The 18,153-nt window shown below is 48.7% G+C and overlaps 1 protein-coding gene across 2 annotated transcripts; it reads left to right on the top strand.

The window, feature by feature from the left end:
* The first annotated feature begins 549 nt into the window (after positions 1 to 549).
* On the top strand, positions 550 to 12,420 carry RAB33A (RAB33A, member RAS oncogene family). 2 transcript variants are annotated; one of them, XM_045068182.1, is made up of 2 exons: positions 550 to 2,675; positions 11,876 to 12,420. In XM_045068182.1, exons 1-2 carry the CDS (start codon positions 2,406 to 2,408, stop codon positions 12,329 to 12,331), a joined length of 726 nt encoding a protein of 241 aa, XP_044924117.1. In that variant the 5' UTR covers positions 550 to 2,405; the 3' UTR covers positions 12,332 to 12,420. The 2 variants fall into 2 exon arrangements, with proteins under 2 accessions (XP_044924117.1, XP_044924118.1); XM_045068183.1 differs by having other exon boundaries at positions 1,617 to 2,663.
* The last annotated feature ends 5,733 nt before the right edge of the window (positions 12,421 to 18,153 follow it).

Raw genomic sequence — 18,153 nt, 5'->3', positions numbered from 1 at the left:
TGAGATTGCTATTCACACTGTACAATAATAATTGGTGTTCATAATGATGACCTTGGATTACCCACTTAAGATTAAATCCTTCTTGAGATGGTTTTATTTTATTTTAAGATTTTATTTACTTATTTGACAGAGAGATCACAAGTAGGCAGAGAGAGAGAGAGAGAGAGAGAGAGAGGCAGGCTCCCAGATGTGGGGCTCAATTCCAGGACCCTGAGATCATGACCTGAGCTGAAGGCGGAGGCTTAACCCACTGAGCCACCCAGGCACCCCTCAAGATGTTTTTTTTTTTTTAAAGATTTTATTTATTTTATTTGACAGAGAGTGAGATCACAAGTAGGCAGAGAGGCAGGCAGAGACAGAGGGGGAAGCAGGCTCCCCGCTGAGCAGAGAGCCCGATGCGGGGCTCGAACCCAGGACCCTGAGATCATGACCTGAGCCGAAGGCAGCGGCTTAATCCACTGAGCCACCCAGGCGCCCCAAGATGGTTTTAATATTGAATAGTATAATCTAGGGTTTTAGAAATGGGTGACTCACATATATTGGGAAAGATCTGTAAATATGTCTGCTAACTCAGCTAAACAGCTTATTAACTAGAAGACCCCAGATTTTCTCAGCCATTCCGAGTAAGTTCAACTTGGCTGAGCAGTCACATTCCAATTTGCTTACAGATATATGACCGAGTCACTAAATGGCTTTTCTCATAGTGGGAAGGTATTTGGTCGCGTTTGTCTCTTTGGCTGCTCAGCCTCACACACAAATAAGAAGGCAGCTCATGTGCACCGCTGGAATCCCTGACTTCTGCTGGCATTAGTAAATAACCCATATGTCGGTGCTACTGACATATGTCAATATTGCCTATGAAATGTGTGAGAGGAGGGATAAAGTCTTAAAAGCTAAAAATGGGTGCATTTTATTGTATGTTAATTGTACCTCAGTAAAGTTGATTTCAAACAAGTAAATTCTGAACCTGAATCACCCTCAAGAGAAGGAATGCAGGTCTCCACCAAGACGTGTGATGCTTAGTAAGCTTTGGGAAGCTGCCCCCTAATATCGTAAGAAAGTTCTGTTCATTTATCATCTTCCAAGCATAATCCAGGCTTCTGGCAAATTAGACCCAACCACTTTGCTCTACACTCAGTTGCAGAGGGGTGAACCCTCCTAGGGGTTTCCAATTCTTTTAGAAACTCCACCATTCTGGAAAGACTTATGATTATATGCACATTATATCCTATGGGAGACACTGTGAGGTTTATGCCATGTCCCAAGATCCCTCCACCTGGGTCTGTAACGGTTAGCCCCGGAAACAAAGTTCCCTTTGGCTGGCGCTGCCACCACCAGCTTCCCCCCTTCTCTTACCCCGCGTATGGCCGTCTCCGGCAGCGGGACTTCCCTATTGGCCAGCCAAACACAACCGACTGCGACAGCCAATGGAAGCCGCTCTCCTGAACATTCAGAGGATGGGTGCTCGTGGTGTGATGAGGGGAGGTTGGCGCCTGGCACGCGCCCCCCTACATCTGGCAAGTCGGTGACAGAGACAGTAACTCCCCCTACACACGCACACCCCGTGCCCCCAGCTCTGTCAGCTGGCGGGCCCCCACGGCCCACGGCGCGTCTTGGCAGCGCCCTCCCTGGCTCCCTAGGGCGCGCGAGTGCACCTGCTTACTCAATAAGACAGAGCATCCCTTTATCCCAGGGCTTGGGAGGGGGCCGAGGAGGCGCGGGAGGTGAAAGAGGTATCTCTGCCCCTCCCCAGCCCGCGCCGAGTCGTGCCGCTTCGGGGCCGAAGTGCTCCAGAGATGCCTTAGGGTGCAGCTCTCTTTGTCTTCTCCAGCTGTGCTCCCTGCCCACTGACCCCGCGCGCTCCGAGACGTGGGGGCGGGGAGCCCGCAACCTATAACATAAATGGGGGCAAGGAGAAAGGAAGACCTTCCCGGGGCGGCGTGTGCCGCTCTCCTCACCCCCTCCCTTCCCTCCTTAGGCTTCCTCCCTCCGGTGTGTCCCTGGGGTCCAGGCAGGGGAGGGTCTAGGCAGAGGCGCGGCGGCAGCGGCGGCGGGCGCTTGGGGAGCGCCAAAGGACCGCCCGCCCCGAGCGTCCGGTCGAAGGGCGCAGGCAGGAGGAGGCGGCTCGCGGCCGGCCCACTCTCCTCCATCTCTCTCCCGCTCGCCGGCTTTTGTGAGGCGCAAGGAGGGTGCGCTGACGGAGGAGGGGGGCCTGGGGAGAGAGGCACCCCCTTCACGCGCGCGCGCGCACACGTTGCCGGCGCACGCACACACGCGCGGACATACATTCACAGACACGCACACACACACGCACAAAGCTCGCTCGCCTCGAGCGCACTAACGTGGCCGTTTTCTTTGTGTGGAGCCCTCGAGGGGGGTTGGGGCCCGGGTCCGGTCCGGGGGAGATGGCGCAGCCCATCCTGGGCCATGGGAGCCTGCAGCCCGCCTCGGCCACTGGCCTGGCGTCCCTGGAGCTCGACTCGTCGCTGGACCAGTACGTGCAAATTCGCATCTTCAAAATCATCGTGATTGGGGACTCCAACGTGGGCAAGACCTGCCTGACCTTCCGCTTCTGCGGGGGAACCTTCCCGGACAAGACTGAGGCCACCATTGGTGTGGACTTCAGGGAGAAGACAGTGGAAATCGAGGGCGAGAAGATCAAGGTGATCCAGACGGTCAGGTCCGGGAAGGGAGGGATCTGGGAGGGGGCCTCGGCTGAGGCATCGCTCTGGTGGTTGTAAACGTCCAGCGCGTGGTGGTGTCGCGCGGCTGGCTGAGCCCAAGACCCTGGCAGCTCCTCAGATCCTCTTTCGCCTCTCTCAGTGGCCTGATTCCCACCTCACCCGTTTTGGATTTTTTGTGGGTTTTTTGGGTTTGTTTGTTTTTGTTTTTGTTTTTTTTTTTAGGGCTGGCGGGAGTGGTTTCACTCCTGCCCTTTGCCCCTGCCTGACATCTGCCACAGAAAAATCTTGTCTGATCCCATCCTTGACCCTGAGCCAGGAGCAGTGGCACCTGTGGGCAGAGGGAGACATGAGGCATCTCTTGGTTCTGGTCTGTGGGATGGATCCCAAAGCACTTTACACATCCTGAGGTCTCTTCTACCTCTTGGGTGCGAATGGGCTGTGAGAACCTACTTGGGCTTAGCCCTGAGGCATTAGAGAGGGGGAAAAGACAGAAATCCATAGTGAATGAGAGCCCCTTTATTTCAAAATAGAGCCCTGCGTAACACCACCAGCCCTGCATAACAAACTTGTTCTCTTGGAGCAGTCTCTCGCCAATGATATCTTCATTTGTCTGTGATACCTAATGAATGAACTGCTTCATTACTCATTCTGTTGGTATTGTCTTCAGCAGGCCTTTGTAAAAATGCAGAGCAACTTATCTGGAGGCCAAGGAAAAGTGTCTTGCTCCTCCCCCCTCATTAGTTTATTTATCAAGTAGGCTAAGTATAGATATTCTTGTCTGACCATTTATGCTCACTTTAGTTCAGAAAAGGTAGAAACCCGATAGGACAGAAATAGTTCAATATGTAGAAATATTTCTATGTGCAGAAGGAGGACATGACAAGGGCAGCTTCCTGTGACAGGAGAGCACAGGGGGCAGGATGATGGGCAGGAATGTACCTCAAAAGGCATTGGGTACTAAAGGCCAACTCCCCTAGGCCCATAGCTGGGCTTTTCTCAAGGCTATGGTCTGACCCTGTCAGGTGAAGGTCAGCATCCCTCCTGCTCGTCAAAGAGCCCAAATGACCCCAAGGCCCCTCTCCTGGGTGATGTGGAGAGAAGGGCTGAGTAGTATTAGGGAGAAGAATGAAACCCTCTGAACTGTACATAGCTCTGGAGTCCTTGATTATTAAAATGAATATGTTTTATTTTATTATTATTATTTCTTGAATGAATGTGTTTTAAAATGGCTTCAGAGACTGGGCCAAGGCACTAGACGTCAAGAAGATGGGCAGCTCAGTCCTGGTAAGGGAGAGCTCTGGAGAACAAGTGAGTCCTAGGGTCAGGAAGATAGGGCACTGTTTTGAAATAGTGACCTTTTTGTCCCTTGCATTTTGAGGGGAATTGCTACATTTCCTAAGTCAAAAGTAGCTATCTGTCTCTATCCTTTCCTAGGGCTCTTCTGTTGAGGTTTACTTCGTTTGGACTTTTTGTGGTGTGTCTAACTTCTTTCATGCAAGGTTGTGAGATTCTGGAATTTCTAAAACATGCCTTTTTAAAAAATCCAAAGTGGGAATATCCTTACGTGCTCTTAAACCCTCGAAGACCTTTACACTTAATGCTATTGCTTGCTTAAAATCAAGTGTCCCATTGAGGCAAAGAGTTTTCTGGATTTAAAAGAGGGGAAATAAAAAAAAAAAAAAGAGGGGAAATAAATCTACCTGAAATTCATATGGCAGAAAAAGGAAGTGTTCGGGAGTTTGGAGGAGGGAGGGAGGAGAGGAAATGGGAGGGAAAAACAAGTGGAAGAGGGCCACTGCCCAGTGGCCTTGGAGAGATTTTTAAGACTCCTTCCCTTCTAACACCCCAGTACTTAGCGAAACTGGATTTTACAGTCTTGGCCAAAGATTCCAGGCTTTTTCCCGAGAGGGAAGAGCCTGTGACGGTGTGACTCACCAGAAACAGAGCTCAGCACAACACCATGTGCCGATAAGTGCTTAATACAGGCTTTTTTGGGAAGATGATATTTTCAAGAGGGCAGAGCCTTGTGACACTGCTCACAGAGGGGCCCTCCGAGTGCAGATTCTGAAGAAGCTCAGGGTACGGGCGGGGGCGGGGACGGGGTGACCCTGTCCCATGTGAAGCTGTTGCAGCCGGGGCCCAAGGCAGCCAGGGAGAGCAGCATGTCCGTGGGAAGATGGCAGAGCGCAGCAGCTAGCACATGATCTAGAAAGGAGGAGATTTTGCCCCACACTCTGGCTGGCCTGGAGTTTTTCAGGGAACAAATGCTAAACCCCTGCTAGGAGGTGACTGTTAAAGCCTTTCCCATTTGGGGGAGGGAGAGAAGTGCAGTGTGACAGGCTGAAGTTGCCCGAGACCATAGCCAGAGATAGCCACAGGCCAAGGTGGAGAGGTCTCTGCTGGCTCTTCTTCGGCCCAGAGTGGGGTGTGGCCTCTACTGGGCTGCCTCCCCAGGTCCCAGCCTGTGCAGGGGGATGGGTGACTGAGTTATCGGGTTAAGGGCTGCTCTCTTAATTACCAGAGCCATTTTTTAGGGCTTCAAAGCCCCATTTGGTTTCTCCAGTCCATGGATCCCCACCCCCTTCTGATCACAATATTTATAATCCAGTGTTTCCTGGTTAACATGAACATCCAGGAAAGCTTCCAATGAGTACATTATAATACTACTACTAATAATAACAACAACTGCTATTTATTGACTAAACCAAGAGCCCCGGCTAGGCGCTTTGCATGAACTGTCTAATTTGATCTTCACACCTGCCTTATGCAAATCAGACTTTTATTATCATTCCTATTTTATAGATGCGGAGACCAAAGGTAGGTTAAATACCTTGCCTAAAAGGCACCTGGATCGGAGCTCCAGTCTTTGACCGCTGAGCCCAAGCACTTCTCTGTCTCACTACCGTGCTTTCCCTGGGACAGGGTCAGGATTTCTACATGGATTCAGAGCCCGTGCTCTTTACTGCTGCCCTCTGCTCTGGGGGGCGATCTCTGGCCCAGGGCAGTGTGCTCAGCTGGGGGTGGCAGGCGGGGCAGCCAGCCTTGTGGGCTCCTGTAGGCCAGGGGCCCAGGGTTCTAGCCCTAGACCTGAGGAGCCTTCAAAACGTCTCCTTCAGCGCCACCCCAGATACTGAATTGAGTGCCTGGGTTCTACTTTCTGCACCTTGACTGTCTCCCTTTGTGGAGAATCAGAGAATGTCCAGAGATGGAAGAGACCTTAAAGAATCTCTAATCCGGGGCACCTGGGTGGCTCAGTGGGTTAAAGCCTCTACCTTCGGCTCAGGTCATGATCCCAGAGTCCTGGGATGGAGCCCCGCATCAGGCTCTCTGCTCAGCGGGAAGCCTGCTTCTCCCTTTCCCTCTGCCTTTCTGCCTGCTTGTGATCTCTCTCTCTGTCAAATAAATAAACAAAATCTTAAAAAAAAAAAAAAAAAGGATCTCTAATCCAATGTCCTCACTTAACAGATAGGAAACTGAGGCTCAGAGAGGGAAAGTGACTTGCCCAAGATCACACAGGAACAGGCCTACTACTCAGGTCTCCCCATTCCCTGGCCAGTGCTCTTCTCTCGCAATTTGGGCTAGTCCCATGGTGTGCCCAACCCATGCAGTTACCTGTGACAGGAACACAGAGGGGCATGATGTAGGAAAGATCATAGCTCTTCCTGACATCAGCCTAGGAAGTGTGGAGGCGTTCCTCGACCCCTAAGGAAGAGTGGAGCTTCCTTTAATGACAGGATGTGTCCATCTCCTACAGGTTTAGCTCAATCATGCTGAGCTTGCCTCAGCCTAAAAGCACTGGAAAATGCCAAATAGGAGTGTGTGTGGGCTGGAATGGGGAGGTAAGAGAGGGGAGGCTCACAACTAATTTTCCAGCCATTCTTTGTAAATTCTCATGGAATTTACCCATGCTTCTGGCTAGTTTGGTCTCCCCGCCCCCCCCCGCCGCAACAGCTGGGCACCCCCTCTGCCCTAGCCCTCCAGACCAGGCAGACTGCAGGTAGCCATGGCCGTGGGCAGGTGCTGCCCAGGACTGCGGACTCTCTTCCTCTGCTGAGCACTTGGACCAACACCTTCCCGTGTAACATTACTGAGTGGACGAAGGCTGAGCTAAGTGTTCCCTCCGAAGCTGCCTGCAGTCAGAATGACATCATGTCTTCCTTAGGGCTTCTGAACTTCCATCTTCTGCCAGTTCACTTAATGGCTAATTATCTATCAGTGTGTGTTTTTCTGTCTGCCTTGCTGCCTCTCCTGTGCGTGAGTTTCTCTTTGTCTCTCTCCTCCTTTGCCATTCTCTGCGGCAGTCTCTTGTGTGAATGGGTGTGTATCTTAGATGCAGATGGGACAGTCCAGCTAGTTCAAAAAAGATTTGTTTTAGACTTTTCCCATCATCCACTCGGGCATCCTCCAAAGGTTACAGATGTATTTGTCTCCCTTTTTCTACTTCTACCCTCCCCCACTGGCCTCCAACAAAAGGACATTCATGCCTCATCTATAGAAAGATGCCAGATATGTTCCCCAGGGAAAAGAAATACCCATGTCAGCTACGAGCACGTGCAGGGGTGGGGGACTTGCTGAAACTTGCTCAGGCAGCAATAGCCCCAGGAAAATGGTTTAAAAGACTAGATTTATCTTTGGCAGCTCCCCACACTGCGCCCCTCGACCCTCCTCCAACACCGCTGTCACTTGGGGCCTGTCCCCAGCCACCCTTGGCATGTTGCTAGCATTACTCTCTTCTCCCCCTCCCAAGTGGCTGCCTTTGCTTTGGCTCTAGCCAGTCATCAAGAAACCAAACTTACTGTGCTTTCCAGGAGGAGAACAGTGGATCCAAGGACTGGTGCCACTAGGATGGCCAATGGTCTTCTGAGACAATGGCAACAACTGGCACTTGCAGAACGCTTGTATTTTGCAAACGCTCTTTCTTGTGTGTTAATTTTCCTAGTCATTTACTCCACTACTAAGTAAAGGAGATGGAAGCCAGGTCTCTCAATTCCAAGGCTACTGCTGCTGCATTTCCCATAGCACCTGCTCAATTAGTTGTCAGACCAGACTTGGTTTCGGGCCAGGGAGGAAGGGAGAATGTGTATTAGGCATTGTGTCTTGTACTTACAAGCAACACTAATCCTTACAGCATCTCCACAAGACTGCTGAGGTTATCCTTAGTTTGCAAGGGAGGACACTGAAGATAGAGTAACTTGGCTAAGGACACTTGACTAGTAATAGCATGTGACTGTGCTGAGGTTTGTACCCAAGTTGGTTTGCCTCCACTACGCCCCCACTAGACCTTGGAGAGGACAGAAGACGGGGAGCAGTGTGTGGCTAAGGGGCAGTCAGCACCCCTGGCTACTGTGCAGACACAGTGCCCACAGGAAAGGAAGAATGGACGAGAGGAGTACCCCCTGGGAAGCATAAGGAGATGCTTTCACTGTCTGGCAGGGATGGGAGGTTTGGGAGGATGCTAAGAACGGGGACACCAAATCCCCAAACAAAATGAGGTCATTTGTGTGCAGCCGTCCAGCTGCTGTGCTCTCCCTTTGTGATTGATGGTTCTGAGGCCACACCATCCATTCCGAATTTCTGCTGTGAGCAGCCTGCTAACTGGCTCACTGCTGGCCATAGACAGGGGTGCAGAGAACTTTAGGGTGGGGCTTACAAGGAGGTGGAGTGGGAGCAGTGCTCTAGTTTAAATTCTGAGCCTCCAAACGAAAGCTTCAGGGCTCCCCATGGCATTGGAAAGGTGAGGGGGGTCTATAGCAGAAAGGGTCTTCCCCGCAGCTCCGGCAGTTTGGATGGGGTATACAATTCTGGAGCCAAAGGAAAGCCAAACAGCCAACCTACTCAGCCCCAAACACCTCACACACGCCCACCCGTGTTCCTGCTAGTGGCAGGTATTTTTAGAGTTCTGAGCTCATGGTGTTAAAGCATCTGCCACATGCCTGAGGGCTGGTGGGGATTCAGCCTTACTCAGAGGCAGGAGTTAGGACTACTGGAGGGTGGGGGTGGGGCTCGGGAACCAAGTGGTAATGATATTCTTGTGCTATACCCGCTCTCTGCCCACTGACCTCTATTCCCTTCCTGGCCTGCTCTCCCTTTCTCCCTGCTCAGAGCACTGGCAAGGTGGAAGAAATGAAATCTTTTCTGTCTCTGCTTTCTGACGCAAATCAGTGTTCAAGGACCTGTTTTTCTGCTTAACCAAAGTCGAATGTTCTCTCTGAAATCACCTTGGCAGATATGTGGTTTTGGTGGCTCAGGCCAGTACTGCTTTTTGATGATGATTATGATGAGGACGACGATGATGATGATGGTGACGGCAACAATGGTGACAAGTGATCTGATGCAGAAAAACAAGTTTGCTTACAAGTTTGGGTGCAGAAATGCCAAGGGCACTGATGAAATAACTAGAGAACAAATAATATATTCTAAGTGGTGTGTTACTGGGGTGCCAGGGTGGCTCAGTCGGTTAAGCATCAGCCTTTGGCTCAGGTTATGATCTTGGGGTCCTGGGACTGAGGCCTGTGTCAGGCTCCCTGCTCAGCAGAGAGCCTGCTTCTCCCTCCCCCCACCCCCGCTGCTTGTTCTCTCCCCACCCCCAGTAAATAAATAAAATCTTTAAAAAAAAATAAATGGTGTGGTACAGACTCAAAGTGCAATAGAAATTCTTAAGAAAAGAAAATTAAAGTTGGAGAAAAGTGGAGTTTTAGGAAGAAGGCAGATGTGAGCTAAGACTTGAAGGATGAGTGAGATGCAGGGCAATGAGGTGGTGCCCAGTTTCTGTTGGGGAAGGACAGACTAGCACGAGGGAATGAACTGGGTGTAGCCCAACAGTCCGAAACCAGGCTGGATGGGGCCAAATTCTGACGGAGATTTTTCCATTTGATGCCTCGTGCAGAAGAGGGCTGTCATGGTTTCCTGAAGAGGGGGATGCCATGCTTATAGGAGCAGGGTTTTAGGAAGGCTAGTTTGGAAGCAGTATGTAAGCAGCACTGGAGTGGAGACTTCTAGACCCCAAGAGACTCTGCTGTAGACCAGCAGTGAGGAAAGGAGGGTCTGGCCTAGGGACATGAAAATCAAAATAAAATGAGAGAATTTGACAATCATGCCAAAGGAATGTGGCAGTCATGTCCCTAGAGATGAAGGGGAGCCTGGACAATGAAAACTGGTGTTCAAAATGATGAGGACTCTGGGGCCCTGCAAGATCTTCATTCAGCAAAGAGATTCAATTATATTTACCAGATACTGACTGACTGACTGCTAACTCCAAATAAAGGCTATCCTTGGTTTTAAGAGCTGTAGTAGTCAATTAGTGACCACAACCCAATTCTCTTTAATAACTGAGAATTATATAGGGCCTTGGGACCACCATTCTGAGTATGAATTTCTCTTGTCCAAGACTTTGGATGTATAAGGGAAATAGATGGGGCTGAATGTGTGTCGATTCGAGGGGATCCCTTGGGAGCTGCATCTTTGGAAACTTCATTACTGATATAAGCATTTTTCCTTCATAATTTGGCCTTCATCCCAAAAGCTGAGAGGCAGAAGAAAAATCCAGTGAACTAAATTACCTTTTATATACCAAACAATAAGCTAAAATAAGCTAAGAGGTGAGATTTTTAACACTAACTTTAAAAAGTCATGCAAAAAATGCAAGACAAAGTGATATATGTTTTTAGTAGAAAATTTGGAAAATACAAAAAAAATACCATTTATCACCGATGGCCCATAAATACCCATTAATCTCCTGGTAAGTACACTTCCAGTCTTTCCTAGGCATATGTCTATATTTAATATTTTTTCTGAAAAACTGGAACCATAGAAAATGGAAACTTCATATCCTGCTTTTTTCATTCCTGATATTTTATGAGAATTTCCACCATTTATTCCTTGAAAACATAATTTTTAATGTCTGCATAATGGTCCATTGTATAGATATGTACATACACTTTAGCTATTCTCTTACTGAGCTTTTAGGTTATTTCCTGTTTTTTAAAAAGTATAAATAATACTGCAGTTAAGACTTTTGTACAGAATTTTGACCACATCTCTGCTATTTCATATAGATATCTGGAAGTGAGATTATAGGCTTGAAGAATTTTGAGTATTTTTAAGGTTCTGGATTATATTGCCAAGTTGCCCTCCAGAAAAGTTCACCAATTTACACTCATTTTTTCAAATAAAAGCCTTAAGACTTCCAAAAAAAATTATTTATTTATTTATTTGACACACAGAGAGAGAATACAAGCTGGGGGAGAAGCAGGGTCCCACTGAGCAAGGAGCCTGACATGGGGCTCAATCCCAGGACCCTGGGATCATAACCTGAGCCAAAGACAGATGCTTAAACAACAGATACTTAACCGACTGAGCCACCCAGGCGCCCTAAGATTTTTTGACTCAAGATTTTCAACCAGAACTTTTTATTTATTTATTTATTTGATAGAGAGATCACAAGTAGGCAGAGAGGCAGGCAGAGAGAGGGGGGTGGAAGCAGACTCCCTGCTGGGCAGAGAACCCGATGTGGGGCTCGATCCCAGAACCCTGGGATCATGACCTGAGCTGAAGGCAGAGGCTTTAACCCACTGAGCCACCCAGGCGCCCCTCAACTAGAACTTTTAAGAAAAATTTTATAAACCCTGAGAGAAACTTCTCTCTACACTTTGACATGTCCACTCTGCCAGTCTGTGCCAGGGCTTCTCACCACAATTTTGCTTTTTAAAGATTTTTATTTGTCAGAGAGAGAGAGAACGAGCAAGTGCACCAGGCAGGGGGAGCAGCAGGCAGAGGGAGAAGCAGCCTCCCTCCTGAGCAAGGAGCCGAACTCCAGATTCATCCCAGGACTCTGGGATCATGACCCGAGCTGAAGGCAGACACTTAACTGACTGAGCCACCCAGGCGTCCCTCTTACCAGGTTTAAGATAACAGAATCGGGGGCACCTGGGTGGCTCAGTTGGTTAAAGCCTCTGCCTTCAGCTCAGGTCATGATCCTGGGGTCCTGGGATCGAGCCCCGCATCGGGCTCTCTGCTCTGCAAGCAGCCTGTTTCTTCCTCTCTCTCTGCCTGCCTCTCTGCCTACTTGGGATCTCTGTCTGTCAAATAAATAAATAAAATCTTAAAAAAATAAAAAGATAACAGAATCGAGTTTTCTTCTATGTATTCTTGTTTTCTTTACTGACTCCACATATGGGTTTTGTATCTTCCAGGTTCAGGTGTGGGACACAGCAGGTCAGGAACGCTTCCGCAAAAGCATGGTCGAGCATTACTACCGCAATGTGCATGCAGTGGTCTTTGTCTATGACGTCACCAAGATGACATCCTTCACCAACCTCAAGATGTGGATCCAAGAATGCAATGGGCATGCTGTGCCCCCACTAGTCCCCAAAGTGCTTGTGGGCAACAAGTGTGACTTGAGGGAACAGATCCAGGTGCCCTCCAACTTAGCCCTGAAATTTGCCGATGCCCACAACATGCTCTTGTTTGAGACTTCGGCCAAGGACCCCAAAGAGAGCCAGAATGTGGAGTCAATTTTCATGTGCCTGGCTTGCCGATTAAAGGCTCAGAAATCCCTGCTCTATCGTGATGCTGAGAGGCAGCAGGGAAAGGTGCAGAAACTGGAGTTCCCACAGGAAGCTAACAGTAAGACTTCCTGTCCCTGTTGAAACCAAATGGTGTAAATACAAGATCCATCATTACTGGAGTTTTTTCTTTCCCTTTTTTTCCGTGCCCACATAACGCTGACACCTGCTTGTTTCCATACAAATTGATATTAAAATAAAATTTGTATAGATTATCACATGCCTTCATGTCTTTCTTTCCTCCAGGAAGACATTTCTGACTGTGCTGAGTAGAAGAGCAGCCCGCCCTCCTAGAGGGGTACACTTGGCCAAGGCACACTCCCTACCAGCCTTCTATGCCACCTGAATCATATGAGTCACTTCTTCAGGACTAATTTGCTGTCACTCAGTGCTATCAGTGGGCAAAAACATCCAGAGGGGGTGGGATACAGGCCAGATATGTTTTTCTATGGCGCCCATGGAAGTGGAGGATAGAGAAGTCTTGAAAGGAGATGTTGACTCATAAATATTTCCTAGGTTGCCCGGATGTCGAGAGTAGGTGGCTCTCTCCTTATCTCCCAAAGCTTAAAAATAAAAAGTATAGATTTCCCAAGGGGCTCAGTTGCTTCCAAAGTAGTTAAATCCTGCTTCTCGTATTTTACCACACAGTCTCTGACACCCGGAGTGGTATTTCTTGAAGAGGGCAGGGCTCAAGCCAACAATCTGTTATGCCCCCAGATCCGTGCTGGGCGCTATAGAGGAAACAGCAAGAAAAGGATTTGTCCCTATGTTCAAAAACCCTCTGATCTTGTGGGAAAAGACACGAACTACTTGTGAACAAAAATTAGACAATGACCTCACCAAGTTCGAGTCTGTGCTCTGGGAATTGAGAGCGTTATGTATTCAGCATTAGGAAGGAGTCATTGAAAAATAACTGACCTTATTTTGTATATTGAGTAAAATGTTGCATTTGGATTGGTAAAGAGGAGGGGATTGGGACAAAGTAGGGAGGCCAGAATGACCTTGGGGGTTGAGTGAAAGGACAAGAGCTGAGCATCCTTAGTGGGGAGCTAAGGATGAGGAAACCTACACAAGATTCAGGACAGTTTGTTGCTCTTTGAGTCACTGGGAGTTTTTGGTGGCTTTCCAGCAGGAGTCCTGTAGGTTATTTCCAGAATGTCGGGTCCTATGGATGTGAAAGCCCCTTGTCCAATTGTTAAAGCAACTAAGAGTAGCTATGAAGGCATAGCTACCATAGCCCCAGGTAGAATTTGTTGTTTCAGGGGTGCTCCGTAAGGCTCCTCTCTTGTCAGAAGCCCACAGAAAAGAGGGTCCGAGGCTGACAGCCCCCAAGCACTTTCCTCTGGTAGGTGAATTCAGATCTGTCTCCCGTCTGCCTTCCCGTCAGCCCAGTGAAAGTTAATACATACCAGATGCGCTTCCCACCCAAACAAGTAGGCTGCCTCGTCTTGCCTAGTTGTCGCTACAATGCTCTTCCTCCAGAGGTGGCTAAATCCCCACCCCATCTCCATCCCAGGCTAAGCCCCCAGTCTAGTTTTCATCACTTGGCTTCTGCCTGGATCCATCTTTGGAGCCTGCCTTGTACCCTGGTTAGGGCTGTGTTTTCTTACTAGTTGTCCCTACCCAATGCCCTACCCTGGAATCTCACCCAAGGGGCTGGGAGCCTGTTGTCTGTTGGCGAACTGCCTGCTGAAAACCCTGTTGCTATGCTTCTCCCCAACTTCGGATACTGGCTCCTTACCCAGGACTGCTCTTGTGGTGTCTTTTGGCTCCTGACTTGGCTGCAGGGCTGGGCCATCTCTCAGTGGCCGCAGGTACACTTGTCCATTCTAGTGGGTTGACATTTCAGTCCGGGTCCTGACCTGTGTTGGTCAAGGACCTTCTTTGCTCTAACAGGGACAAATAACTTTCCAAGTCCTCTAACCAGGATTGCCTCTTCTAGACCTGAATTGCCTCTGACACCTTTTAGGCATTCAACAAACATGTATTGAGCTTCTACTATAAGCCAGTGTGTGCTAAGCCCTTGGGATATGTAGATGAACAATATAAAATCCTGCTCTCGGGCGCGTGGGTGGCTCAGTGGGTTAAGCCTCTGCCTTTGGCTCAGGTCATGATCTCAGGGTCCTGGGATCGAGTCCCGCATCGGGCTCTCTGCTCAGCAGGGAGCCTGCTTCCCTTCCTCTCTCTCTGCCTGCCTGTCTGCCTACTTGTGATCTTTCTCTGTCAAATAAATAAATAAAATCTTAAAAAAAAATCCTGCTCTCATAAAGGAGGTAGATACTAAAAAAGAAATGAGATCCATAATGAGAGAATTTGAGAGTAATAAGGAGTCCGAGGGCCATAAAATAGGGTAGGTGGACAGAAAGTGAGGAAGGGGGCGGGAGGGCAATGCATTAGACAAAGTGAACACAAAAGATACCTTTGCAGTGATCACGTTTGAGCGGAGACCCAAATGAAGAAAAGCAACCAGGAATGAGGTCAGAAAGAGAACCCTAATCAGAGGAAAGAGCAAATGCCGAGGCCCTGAGGCAGAAGTGAGGTTGGCATGTTTGAGGAACAGCAAAGAGGCTAGTGTGAGCAAGGGGGAAAATACGGGAGGTGAGGTTGAGAAGTAGGTAAGGCCAGATCTATTGGCTGGGATTTTATTTCAGTGCAGTGGGAAGCCAGTGGAAAGTTTTAGCATTATCTAGACCCAGTAACCTTTGGAAAGATTCAGCAGGCTTGCTGGCCAGCAAGAAAGAGGGAAAAGCCTCTACTTTTCTGGGCCCCTCTGAGAGGAATAGACACCCTTCGTAACTCCTGACTGTGCGCCTCAAGGGCTGTCATTTCCATGCTGGCTGGCCCCCCTCTTAAAAAACCAGACTCTGAACTTTCCCAAGACTATCATCTTTTGGTCCTGCCAAGGCTCTGGTAATTTTGCTGTGGCTAGGAGGCACTCACTGATCCAACCTGGCTCTGTCCTCTGAGCCTCACCTACGTGATCCTGCCCTTTCCTGCAGTAATGACTGTGCTCTCCCCCAGGTACCTGGGAACAGAGAATCCTGAGAATCTCCAGGCTTCACCCAGTCTCCTAGCCCTAGAATTTTCTGCTGGCATCAGCAGGGTGCACAATGGTGCTCAGGCCTCCATCAGATTGAGCAAAAGGATTTGGGGATGGGCTGTTCTCAGAATGCAACCAGAGGGAGGGGACTCAGGAGGCCAGAGAACCGTGACACCCTTGTTGTCGTGAGGGTGATGAGGAGCAGAGAGAATCAAGTAAAGTGAGGTGCTTCCAGGCCTCGCATCCAGCCTCATTATGTCTCTGGAATGATCCATGACGGCCAGGATGTCTCCTGTACAGCTCTTCTTTACTTTTCGGAGCTATGCCCTTGAGTCTTCACCTGTGTAACAGAGACAGGACCCAGAGTAATAACTACCAACATTTGAATGCCTATTGTATGCTGGGCCCTGTGCTAAAACACTACGTTCCTTCACTAGCTCATTTAATGCTCCCTCGACCCTATGAGGTGGGGATAATTATTTCCTTTTTACATATATGAATATAGATGTGCTGACAGATTTAGTGACTTGTCCAATATAGTAAGAGTGGCAAAGCGAGATCTGTCTTACTTAAGTATAGGTTCTTTCTATGATATTATACTCTTTCTAGCCAGTTCCAAGCTCCAGAATCCTTGCAGAGATTGCGGGTTCACTCTAGCTGGTCCCACTGACCCATGGGGGTTTGGCAAGCAGGTCATTCAATATCCAAGAGGGAACATTCCTCCTTGAATGGGATGTGCCGGCCAGGTCTCTGCAAGAAGCCCAAGTGGCTGGTGGAATTGTCAGCTCTGAGCCAAAGAAGTCCCAAGATAGCCCTGCCTTGGACAAGAGCTGGGAACCACACGACAGCTGGATTCTGCTGCTCAGCCTTTGGGGCTGCAGGGTATTGTCACTGGTCCCCTACCCCCAGAACTATCCCTCTCCCAGTATCTGTGCATTTGCTCAGGCCCCCAGATTCAGCCTGATGACTTGCTTTGGCCAAGTTCAGTGAAGTTGAGGACTGTCTCAGTGGGATCCTTTAGTCAGGGGGCCCAAGAGCAGATGCTGCTCTGAGCACCACCACCTAGAGCAGTGGCCAGGAGGGATACCCAGCCCAGAATAGCTGGAGAAGCCCAACCTGCGTGTGGGGTGTGGATGGAGGGTACAGAGATGTGCTGAGAGCTCCCTGGATCACAAGGCTTAGCTTCTCTAGCAACGTCAAGTGGCAGGGGCAGAAAGAGGTCAGTGATTATCCTCTTGTAACACCTGAGGGGACAGTTACTGCTTTAACTTACAGGCTCTCCTCCACTCACCATCCCTCATGCCCGCACTGGGAGAGGCCTTGTTTTCTCTGGAAGGTCTGGCCTAGACTGCACTAGTTTCAGATCTTGTCCTGACTCCAAGTCCCCTTGAATATCCATGACCCTAACAACTGGTGCTGGGGCAGCAGGACCGAGATAAGGGTCCCAGAAATTCCCTTACATTAGCAACTCCCAAATACAGGCTCATAGCTAACTGCATGAACACACTTGGCAAATTGTTAAAATGCAGATTCCTGGGATACTAGCTACAGACACTCTGATCTACGGGATCTCAGGGCAGGGCTCAGGAATGTCCATGATTGCTTCTCATGGGCCTCCCAGGTCTCTTCTTTCTGGCCCAGGTTCTCTCTCTGTGGGTATCTGGGTGTCCCCAAGGTTTCCTGATGAATTCTCAAATCAGAAACTGCCTTTCCCAAGCCAGAACTTCAAAACTAGTCATCTGGGCTACCACAGAACCCAGCCGCTCTGAGGACCACTCCATACAAGACACAGATTGATAATTCAATAGAAATTGCACGTCTGCTGTGTGCCCTCTGCTGGTTAAAATTCATGAAGCTTGGAAAGTGTATACCAGTACGAGCTTTTCTGACTGGTACTGACCATTTCTTTGGTTGGAAGCCCATACAGAAGGAGCTAATCCTGGTCCCAGTCTGGGCACTCAGACACCTGAAACTAGAAGGGTTACTAATTTAAAAAAATAGCTTCATTGAGGTATAAGTGATATATAAAAAAACTGAACTTAATTTATACAATGTAATGAGTCTGAGCATAGGCATACCCATAAAATCATTACCACAACCAAGGTAATAAACATATCCATCACCTCCAAGTTTCTTTGTGCCCTTATTTTTTGTGTGTGTGGTAAGAATGCCTAAAATTTGTTAAGAGGGGAGATCTCATGTTAAGGGTTACTCTACAAAGTAAGCTACCTCTACCGAAACTAGGGCTCACCTCTCCCAAGGGAAATCTGCAGACCCTGGTAGGAACTACTAGCACGGCAGCAAGGAGGAAGAAGAGACATTGCAAAGCACCTCACCTTCCCAGGGAGCTAGATTTTAAAGCTGGGTGGTTAAGGAACCCTGAGAGTCATAGAAGATACCATTGAGGGCACAAAAATATTCCTCTACACCAGCTGAAATGGACCTCAGGACCTGAGCTGACTCTATAGCTGGTACTTAATCCCTTTCCTAGTGATAAAGTAAGCACTGTGACTCTTTGCATTTAATTTTAAAGTACTGGAGGAAGCTTCAGGTAAAAGAATGGATAAGAAATGTGGCCCACCTGATCCTTACCCACCAATCCCAGATGGAAATCCCAATGCTTCAGATAAAGAGGATGCACCCCAGGTATTGTGATTTTGCCTATCCTTCCAGGGAGGTCATTATATGGGAAGAATATCAGACCTAGCCTAGTTTCCAACCTCTATTCCTCCAACTGAAATAACAGAATTATAAATGGCAGCTAATTTTTTTTAAAAAAAGATTTTATTCATTTATTTGATGGAAAGAGAGATCACAAGTAGGCAGAGAGGCAGGCAGAGAGAGAGGAGGAAGCAGGCTCCCCGCT

The sequence above is a fragment of the Mustela putorius genome, unplaced genomic scaffold, assembly GCF_011764305.1.
Source record: "Mustela putorius furo isolate JIRA1106 unplaced genomic scaffold, ASM1176430v1.1 tig00003899_pilon_pilon_pilon, whole genome shotgun sequence".
NCBI lineage: Eukaryota > Metazoa > Chordata > Mammalia > Carnivora > Mustelidae > Mustela > Mustela putorius.
The sequence above is the reverse complement of the archived record's forward strand: the minus strand, read 5'-3'. Positions and strand labels throughout refer to the sequence as shown.